Below are 10,444 nucleotides of genomic sequence, written 5' to 3' on the forward strand. Positions count from 1 at the left end.
GCGGTACATGCACTGCTTTGCATGCGTAACCCGTTTCCGGTAAACCACGTCTATGCCCACGAAAATAACATAATTTTTTACCTCACAAGGATATATACGATATAATTATTGTTAGTTGATGCACTGTCCTGCAATCTAAACCTGCCGCGCCGGAATACTGTATCATAAAAAGAGTGTACACCCATGCAGACCACAAGAACTATGACATCAGTACTGCAGAAGTGCTAACCCCTCGGCTGTTTACATGAATAACTGAACCCTACATGTACAATATATGGGGTGGTTTGTGTTAAAATCCAAAAAGAGTCGATGTTATGAAATGGAGTCGACGTTATAAAATAGATCAATGTTTTAAAAATGAGCCGATGTTATGAGGGGTGCTGTTTGTGTCAAAATTGCTATTTCATGTAGTCTAAAAATCAGTCGATGTTTACACAGTCTACACTTTATTACCCGAGGCCATGCCGCGGCCAGCGGGTAAGTAGTCCGTTGGTTTGTTTGTCTGTTTGTTTGTAGTATGTGAGTCAGCTACTCACCTGGATGCCATAATTATAGTACTGCGTTTACAGCATGGATAGCCTCCATACAACAAGTTATTGCTTTTAATAGTAGCAGCTTTCTAAGTTAAAGCTTCGTTGTCAAATAAAAGCGAGCAAAAGCTAAGACGCTTGAACTTGCACGTTGGCTAGCACACGCGATCTTTATTCGAGGTAAAATCTACGCAGCTGAAGTGATCCTTTACCAGTCTCTATGAAAAGTTTGTTGCTAGCTACCAGGATAGCAGTTGTAGTGTAAACCACTTTTACGGTACGAGTATATATATCATACCACGTCCTTATCATACTGCATCTTAAGTGGGTACGTAGGTGCAGTGGTTAATTAGATATCACACATGTGGTTTCCTCCAGCCCACATTCATGACTAACAGTTTACACAACTACAAGTGTTAGTGATGGATTCAGTCCAGAGGAGGTACGACACGGTCACATGACCAGCCAAAAATGATTATGAATATCATTAACGTTTGCATGATCAAAACTGTGTACTTTAATAGTGGATATGGTTTGGCTTGTATCTTTCAAGAAATACATTTGACGTTTCTAAGATCAGGCTGGTTGATTGTTGGGCTTATGCTGATGTCAAATAGCGCCAATTTCAACCACTACTTAGATTTTGAGATAATTATTGTAATTCTGTTTTAGAGTGCAACATCTGAGCTACAACAAATCTAATCTCTACGTGTAAAACTCTAGTTACTAGCCAGCAACAAATGCACTGGGTTTTATGCTCTAAACTTGTCTCTTTATGGTGCTTACTTGCCACTAGCCTCGACCCCAGGCCGATCCGTCTCCAATTGAACGCTAGGCAACTTCGTTCTATTAAAAAAAAATCGGCCTGGGACCGAGGCTAACTTGCCACCAGCTGAATGTCGTCATTGGAATTCATTTTTAACGACTTCTTTGTCTTTCTTGCCTTCACTCAAGAAATAGCAGCCACGTGAGTTTAACCGCGTGTTGTACCTTCTCTGGATTCAGTCCTAGATATGATGTAGAATGGAATGTGCATGGGAGTTGGATACTCCTCTTGATATTCCTGCATGCTGCTACTCATAGTATTATTTATTCATGTCAACAGCCGAGGGTTAGCACTTCAGTGCTCTAGTTATTACCTTAAACAGCGGTCGATATTAGCAGTCGATGTTATAAAAAGAGTCGATTTATGAAATGGAGTCGACAGTACAAAAGAGTTGATAGTATATTCTGTGTTTTGTAGTAGGTCGACCTTAATACAATTTTAACAGTAAACTGGAGAGGGCTAGGAGGGGTGTGGCTGTACAGGGTAGGCTGGAACCAGTTGACATTAGTTCATTAAGGTCACTCATCGGGTTTTTCCAGCCTGCTTTGTGCAGCACCCCTCGGTTCCGGCTCCCTACACTCTCCAGTTTACCGAAACTAGTAAAGGTCGACTTACTAATGTTATGGTAAACATTGACTCTTTTATAAACATCGAATCTTTCATAACGTCGGCTTCATTTTAAAACTTTTTATACAGCATCAATTTATGAATTTTGACACAAACATCACCCCCATAATTGATATTCATACAAATATACTGTAGACTTCTTTCGTCCTGCAAGAGAAAAAGCAAGCGATGAATTTCATGAACAATCACTATACCGTAACCTTAAGCCCCCATATACGTTTGGGCAACTTGAGGGGCACGCCAAAACACGGGGGAAAAATTACGCTTTACTACATGCGTCCATTTTAGCAACTTTGTGCGCTCTCTGTGACATTACATGTATTTTCTGATGGACACAGTGCAGGGAACTATTTACACACAATGGCATTTTACTTTCTCGGGTCGACCAGTAGTCTCGCAAGAACATAGAAATTCGGTGAGTGCACAACTCCAATCCGTTACAACGTCATTCACAAATACTGTTTTTGAGAACATAGCCGACCCGAACCACAAGGGTACAGACTTCATTCGCAACAAGATGCAGCTGCAGGTACGTAATTATGAAGTGTGTGTGCGTGGTTACAGTTTATTACCATGAACAATGGAAAAGGGTCACTAAAGTAGAAAGCTTACATTGTTGGGGGTGTTCTTGATTGATGTGGAGCCCCAAGTTGAAGGCACTGTAGCTTTTTAGCACTTTTCACATATTTTCCCGTATATGTAAATACAGTTACGTTACAACAACAGAGACGAAGGAAAAGAAAGCTGAGCACTGCAGTCAACAATTTTGCATTGCCTTTGATCTATACAATCTGTTGTACTACAAAACCACATTCTTGGTACCACCACATGTGAAGGTAACTGGGAGTTGAACTTTAGTTTGCATTTGTGGTTCAAAATGTCATTTTGTAGCCCAACACACCCCAAATTAGTTGATTTTATCGCCACCCCCAATGAAGTGGCCATGGCTTAGAGATGGGCGTGGGTCAATGGTTGTGCACACACTAACCAGCATTGCTGCTGCCTTGAAGAAGTATGTGTGGCCTTTAATTAATTTTATGGCCAGATGGTCACAATACTGATATGATAAGCCAACTCTGGCTTGCCTGTGGTGTATCACATTACTCTCTGAAATCTAATATACCACTGGAACTACCTGTACCGGTATAGTAGAGGATATAAACTTTCATGGATTGACCGTTAATTAAAAAAAGGTTGTCGCGAATATAATTTTTGAGGAATAGCAGCCTTTTTGCAGCATGCATTTAAATTTACATTTTCGCGGTACATGCTTAATCAACGAAAACCGCAAATTTATACCCTCTATACAGTATAACAATTATGCTGGGTAGCCTTAGCCTTGACTTCACAAAAACATGCAGGCCTGTTTGGATGAGGAGAAGTTTCAGCTTAGAATGTCCAATTTCAATGGTATAGTTTTACAGGCAGCACAGTGATGTATAGCGGGAAATTGCAAATTTTCGCTATTCTACTCCGGAACCCTTAGCATAAATGTTTGTGGGTTCTTACATTCGCGTTTCAATGCCAGAAACCACACCCACCATAGCTTTGCATGTGAAATACCGGTACGTGGGAGTTTTAATTTCGCGCTAACTCTAACTGCTCTGCATGCCCTCTACATTTTGCACCTCCCAAAATACGGTAGGTCAAAATAGTGTAGAGAAACTTAAGTCAACCACCTGCTGACAGTAGTGTTGCACACATATCTACTACTACTTACTACTGAGGTCAATTAGTGTAGCATTTCTGCTTTTTCTTTTAATTTTATAGAAGCATTCCTTTTCGTTAGATGTCTAATGGACCACCATTAAGTGAGCAGAGGTGTGAAAGGCAAGGCAGCTCAGCAATTAGCAAGCAAATAGTCTCTGTTTGAACTTGGCAATAACGTTGTATGTGGTGTGGGCGGATAATTAGTGTTCAATCAAAAACAAATTGCTGAGCTGCTCCCACCCCTGTGCCTGTCATAACTCCTCTGAAGTGGAGGTGTGTGTAGTCTGTTTGTCTCACTAGGCTGTGTTTACAGCAGCTTTGCGTTTACAGCAAAATTGAAAGCTTCGACATCACAAATATTCACAAAAGCCTCGTTGGTAGAACTACAGATACTAAATGGAGCTCATTTCGATATAACCCTCACTATAAGAACCATTACAGTTCTTGTAATTAGTCATAGTGGGTTTTTGGTGCTCCTTGAAATATTTAGTCCTTGTATTATCATACCTCAGAGTGAGGAGACCAGAGTGTATCAGATGGATGTGGTCTCGGGAGTGATGCCGCCAGCATCAATGCAGGCCATGTTGGATACATGCATCAACTCATCGTATGGTCAGCCCGCTATCAACGAGGTATATTGTATAGGTCACATGACCAATGTAATTAATTAATTGTCGGTTGCTTTCATTAGTATGTATAGTATCATATATATAGGTCAAAGTACATATAGCTCCTGAACGAGACACACACTCAACCTGCATGTAGTCAATGTTCACACTTGTTGAGCTTCGTTGGTTCTACATTTACCACATTCACTTAATGACTAATTATGTTACAATAGCTCTATTTTGTACAGCTTCAGGCCCAGAAGGGTGCCCTGAGGCAGCACATAAATGACAACCACCCCAAAAACCTGACGTCGTACGTACATATGCATGTATGTGTGGTAATAATTATTTATGGTGTCGGGTGTGTACCGATAGACAGGCGTTAGCAGTGTAGAATGTATGTATGTATGCTAATGGTTGAGTGCGTGAGTGATTGTGGTTGTGTATGCTTGTGGGAGTGCTAATTGAACATTACTTATGCGGGTTTCGAACGCTAGCTAGGTTGAATGACACTATGCAACCCTATTGCGGGTCTAACCATTGCGAATTGCAGCCAAGCATGGGGAAATTTCACGCGCGCATGCTCGGTTCTTTCGAAAAACACAATCAGAAGTCCTCGCATATTGGAAACCCGATATACGGGTATAGTGGTACCAGCACATAACCCAGACATGCAAGATTGTTTAATCACTAATCTCGTTATCACCTTTTCTGTGCAGCTGTTTGGAGCAGCTACAAGTGCTGGACTGGCATTGAATTTCAGTGAAGCCCACTCAAAGATCAGCAATATCCAAACGTAATAATTAAATTTTGAACACAGTATTGTGTAAGTAACATTAGTGACATACTGTATAGCGTGTTATTTTGTATATTTCGTACTAGCTGTAAAGCATCATATGAGAATGAAAACTACTACATTGCATAAACATCACTACCCCTGAGCCTGTACAAATATTTAAAGTACGAAATATTAGTTCATGCGAAAATTACCTGCTATACGGTGCTGCATGTTGTGACATACTGTTTAATTGGTACAGTTGTGTAACCATAATTATAGAGGTGTAACTGTACGTACAGTTAATGTTTCAATTATGATCTGTATGATCTGTATGGATTCTGAATTTAAATGCATACATGCATGTATATCTGTGTAGCCTGTGGTATCTTAATACAGTGTCATCAATCCATCCAATTAATTTGCAGTCTAGTATATGTTGTAATGCCTGTAAATGTAATTACGCTTGGACGAAAATTAATATCATTTAATCCAGGAATTGACAATGAAAAAACATTTACATTAAATCAATATCAAAAATTAATAATGGTATCATTGATCACCTCTTAAATCCAAAGCTACGTATGCCTACCAAAAACTATAATAGGCCTAAAGTTCAATTGAAAATAACCTAGCTAATGAATTTGTCACTACTTTAACTTTAATGGGTCATTTAGTTCGTGCCCTTGCTCATAATTCTCTCGAGCAGTAACTCCTCAACAACAGCGAGCATCTCCTTCTGAAGCTCACCTGCATGTACAAAGAAATCAATCAATTGCTGCACGTGCATAAATTTATGCATAAACTGAATGTTAATAATTACGTAGGAAAAAGTGCGAAATAATTATTTATAAATTAATAAACAGTCATGGATTATCTTCCTATACGAAATAATGTGCAAAATAAGATTGGGGGACGATGGTATTAACGGTCACTTAATTTGTATATGAGGCCGGTACACAACTTTACTTACTCTTGGTGCTCATTTTTTCCTGGCTGATTGCTGGATCCCCGTAGTGATTGTAGTTTTTGGAACCAACGTACCATGGATTTTTTTCCCCTATAATGAATGGAGAAATCCCACATAATGTCATAATTATACATTTTGCACCAGCTGATAATCACTATAATTTTTATAGCTTTGATGGAGTCCTTATCATTGGTATGAGTATCAAGGTTGATAATGGACAATACAATAGTGTTATCTCATGTAGCATTCAAGCTCACCAGCTGGTCCTCCAGGGCACTGAGGGGGGGCCCGGCACTGTTCAGGTGTTTTGCCCTTGCAGTATCGTTGACATACCCTTGTGGCGGTGCTTTTAGGATCACGAGTAAGCATGCAATAGTAGAATGATTGGACTTCGTTAGAGTCTTGAAGACGTTTCAATATTTCCTCACCTACATACATCTGTGACATAATAATTATACTTCAACAATACCACTTACCATCTGCTTTACAAATTGTGTTGAGATCAATCATTTTCTGTACGAGTTTTTGGGCTAATTTTAAGGCATCGCTGTCAACGACAACATTTTCTCCAGCAATCAATTTCAAATCCTTCATGAATTGTGCTTTCCCATCAATATCGCTTCCAAAACCTCCATCATTGCCTGCAGCTATGACGTTGGTATTTTTAGTTATTTCTCCGAGTTTTTTAATCTGCTCCTCTAGTTTGGGATTCTTTTTCTGTTGGGCTGCAGTATCCGTATATTCATCGTTAACTCCATCTGTAATCACAATAACCACTCGTCGACGATCAGATTTTTCTTCCCCATCACGAATTGCCTTGTCTAATTTCTTATTGAGTAATTCAAATGCTGTTGCAGGATACGTCAATCTACTTTTCGTTAAACTTAGGTAAGGACTCACTGGGGTGGCTCTATTGGTGTTCAAAAAACCATCAATTAAGTTGTTGAATTTTCCGACTGCTTCGGTACAACTAACACCTATGTCCAAAAGATCAACAGATGTTCGGGGATTATTTCTTAATTGCTCAGTTGTTTCCTTTCCCTTAAGAGTAGGGTACATTACTAAAGCGAGACGAGTTCCTGTAGTAGCGCTACTCCCCGGATTCAATGCTGATATCATCAATTGGGTGCTGTATTGGGTTTGACCGAAATTTTGAGTAGTATAACTGGAAGTGGCATCAATCAAAAAGTAGACGTCTTGGGTAGGGGTGCAACTCTCCGTGCAACAATCGTCTCCACTGAATCCACTTTTACACGTGCACACCCCTCTGGTACAGGACACAAAATTGTTCACACAAGGTGCTGTGAAAATAATCCATCACTAAAATTAATTCAGGGTATTATACAGGATTTTTAAGTAGAGGGAGAAAGTAAAGGAGGGTCTAAAAGTCACCAGAAAATTAATGTTGCTAAAAAAGGTCAACTGTTATTTCAATACTTCGTTAGTATGTGTAACATCGCTGGCAATAGAAACCCAGGGACATGCGTGCCAGGAACATGTTTGTTAATTAGATGGTCTTCGGTTTTGGGCTCAGTTGCACATACAGTCATACAACTAGTACCTGAATGCACATTTTAGGGGGGGAACTTTGAGCCATTGGGGGATTATCCCCCCTGTGTATACACCTTGCTACGAATCAGAGATGTACAACCTACCAAGGCATTTTCCGTCAGGACCCTTGTACAAGTCCTTCTCACAGTCACAGCAATCAGGTGGTACGTAATTCTTTTGACAGGTGCACACGCCACCAACACAGGTTTCAACAGTATCGCAAGGTACTACAGGAGATACAAGTCCCTCAGTAAAACAAGCAAGGTTAATTGCACGGCTTACATTTGCATTCATCACCATCTTTGTAATATCCGGGAGCACACTTGCAGCAGTCCTGAGGTAAATAGCCATCTTTACAGGTGCACGCTCCATCAACACACGGAGCTTTTAGATTATGCGGACACTCTGGCACTGCAGTGCATGAGAGACAGCCATTGTGGTTATTGTATAGTTGATCATGATCACGAATAATTTAACATCGCCTCTAAACATAATTGTATGTGTGCTAAACTCGTGTAATTTTTATCAATATCCCCCAATATACTTATTATGTCTTACGTTTGCACTTCTTATCTACAGGATCCTTGTAATAGTTTTTATCACATTCGCAGCAGTCGGGAGACAAGTATCCAGGTTTACACGAACACTCTCCATTGACACACTCGTCCACATTGTCCACACATGGTACTACATAATGTCGTTACGTAATTAAATGTACATACATGAACTGTACCACCATAACATGCATGGGTTGGCAGAGGAGGTCCGACATGCATGCACGAATCACTATTGGTACAGTGTATTGGCCTGGACGTTATCACATGACTGCAAATGAAATCAATACACTGACTTGTAGGGATTCGTAAACGCATTTCGGACCACCTCTGTGAGCACGTTAACTGGATTAAAGGGCTAAGAATGCTAAGGCTGTGTCATCAAAATGAATAATTATGCGAACAATAAGAATTGCTCATTACGTTTGCAGGTATTATCTGTTTTATCCTTGTAATATCCTGGAGCACAATTGCAGCAGTCTTGAGGCATATATCCCGCATCGCAGGTACACACTCCACCAGTACAAAGTTCCACATTGTTCTCACAGACGGGTTCTAAAGTAAGAACATTGGAACAAATAATTATATACCTGCCAAGCATCTCTAACAATAATATTTTGGTACTCACTAGTACATATTCCCTGCTTGTCAAAGTAGCCATCTTCACATTGGCAGCAGTCTCTAGGCTTGTATCCAACTGTACACTTATCACACCCGCTTAGTGTTGGCTGTGGGCAATTGTTTCGACAGTAAGCTGCATGATTGCATGTGTACATGTAAGTAAGTGCATGTGCACAAACCACACTCATTTAATGCAACATCCTATATAAAGACGTACATGCAGTGCATGCTAGCCTTTCATTAATCAGTGTAACAGGTTTGTGGGTTAATAATTGGATACCAATCATACCATGCATGCATATAGGCTCACGTGTGCACTTATTTGTGACTGGGTCCAAGTAATGAGGTCGTCCACTAACTCCCGTCAGATCACAGTTGCAGCAGTCGGGAGGGGCAAAGCCCTCTTTGCAAACACAGCCATCGTTATTACAACTATCCATACTCCCAGTCAGAGTATTCTGAGTGCATCCTGCAAGCATGGGAATCGTCGGCGTCAGTGAATATTGACACATTGTCAAGGACATGACATGAATATGAAGCATAAGCCTTGCATGCATGCCTACATACTTATTAACGAGAATAAATTCGGCTCAGATCTTACACAGTCTCTTAATAATTATGATGTTTGTCTGGTATACACAGACATGCACACACATGCACACAAGAATAATAGCACAACTCAATCTTATATTAAAGATAGTCTTCACTTACTTGATTCAACACAATCTGCTTGTCTGCACCCACTGCAACCTTCAATGGCCTCGTTTTCAATATCATAACACACTCCTGAGAAAGATTAAACCATAAAAATGCAGTAAGGTCTTGAATCGTAGATCACCTCTCGATCCACCAGATGAGTAGAAATTAACGCTTGTTGAGACCTGGTCACTGAGTTTGAGTGTGTACGCTTCCACAGGACTTGGAGGGAAAGTCTCGGAAGGAGGTACGCAACAAAGTCCATTACTAACGAAACAGTACTCATTCATTCCTAATTGTGAGTATACATTAGTTTAAGAGTAACAGTAATTATATAGATATCAATAAACCTGAATGACATGCAAAACCAAAAACTTGCTTACCTTGAGAATCCATTCCACTCTCACAAACATGGACGTATGTTGTGACACCCTTATGGCTGTACCTGGCAGACTGGCAGATTTCTTCACCAGATTTCTCTTGCACAGTAGCCATGGATAATTTCTTCAGACTCATTTGTTTTTCTATTTCTTTAATAAAAAAGCTAATGTAGTCCTGCGGCGGCTTGGCCGAGGAAAGAGCAAAGACAGTGCACAGGAGAAACAGAGCGAATGTCTTCATGGCTGATAATCTTGTGGAATATGAAGCTCTCCTACCTATAGACTGTTTTATAGAGCATTTGTACTACACTTAGTATGGCAGCAATAATTCATGGAATCACAGTGTGGGAGTCTCACCACATACATCCTTGGCATGCAAAGTGCACTTATAGAACAATTATACCAGTTAACAGCTGCATGTTATGACTGCACGTTATGACTGCACTTTTAGTGTAGATGCTCAAATTCTGAAGCTATACGATGCATTGCATGCAGTATATACTCCACGCAGTCCTTTAATTGAAACTCCTTATTGGCCCCTTATACATGCACCTTATAATTATGTACATGCATTCATTCGTCCACGCTTTGAATTT

At 40.2% G+C, this 10,444-nt stretch overlaps 2 protein-coding genes across 4 annotated transcripts; one reads left to right on the top strand and one right to left on the bottom strand.

The window, feature by feature from the left end:
- The first annotated feature begins 1,218 nt into the window (after positions 1 to 1,218).
- Positions 1,219 to 5,195, top strand: LOC135343803 (uncharacterized). 3 transcript variants are annotated; one of them, XM_064540812.1, is made up of 6 exons: positions 1,221 to 2,398; positions 2,460 to 2,512; positions 2,693 to 2,819; positions 4,206 to 4,325; positions 4,550 to 4,630; positions 5,021 to 5,195. In XM_064540812.1, the coding sequence occupies exons 1-6, from the start codon at positions 2,300 to 2,302 to the stop codon at positions 5,099 to 5,101; spliced, it is 561 nt and encodes a 186-aa protein (XP_064396882.1). In that variant the 5' UTR covers positions 1,221 to 2,299; the 3' UTR covers positions 5,102 to 5,195. The 3 variants fall into 3 exon arrangements, with proteins under 3 accessions (XP_064396885.1, XP_064396882.1, XP_064396884.1); XM_064540814.1 differs by having other exon boundaries at positions 1,226 to 2,398; positions 4,550 to 4,614; positions 5,021 to 5,194; XM_064540815.1 differs by lacking the exon at positions 4,550 to 4,630 and having other exon boundaries at positions 1,219 to 2,398.
- Positions 5,196 to 5,542: 347 nt separating this feature from the next.
- LOC135343882 (uncharacterized) lies at positions 5,543 to 10,174 on the bottom strand. The gene is made up of 13 exons (XM_064540915.1): positions 9,852 to 10,174; positions 9,611 to 9,760; positions 9,484 to 9,558; positions 9,083 to 9,241; positions 8,780 to 8,905; positions 8,575 to 8,706; positions 8,156 to 8,284; positions 7,880 to 8,008; positions 7,702 to 7,824; positions 6,523 to 7,347; positions 6,304 to 6,474; positions 6,050 to 6,136; positions 5,543 to 5,826 (listed from the first exon to the last, which is right to left on the bottom strand). The coding sequence occupies exons 1-13, from the start codon at positions 10,087 to 10,089 to the stop codon at positions 5,750 to 5,752; spliced, it is 2,421 nt and encodes an 806-aa protein (XP_064396985.1). The 5' UTR covers positions 10,090 to 10,174; the 3' UTR covers positions 5,543 to 5,749.
- Positions 10,175 to 10,444: the final 270 nt, after the last annotated feature.

Source organism: Halichondria panicea, chromosome 11, assembly GCF_963675165.1.
Source record: "Halichondria panicea chromosome 11, odHalPani1.1, whole genome shotgun sequence".
Lineage (NCBI taxonomy): Eukaryota > Metazoa > Porifera > Demospongiae > Suberitida > Halichondriidae > Halichondria > Halichondria panicea.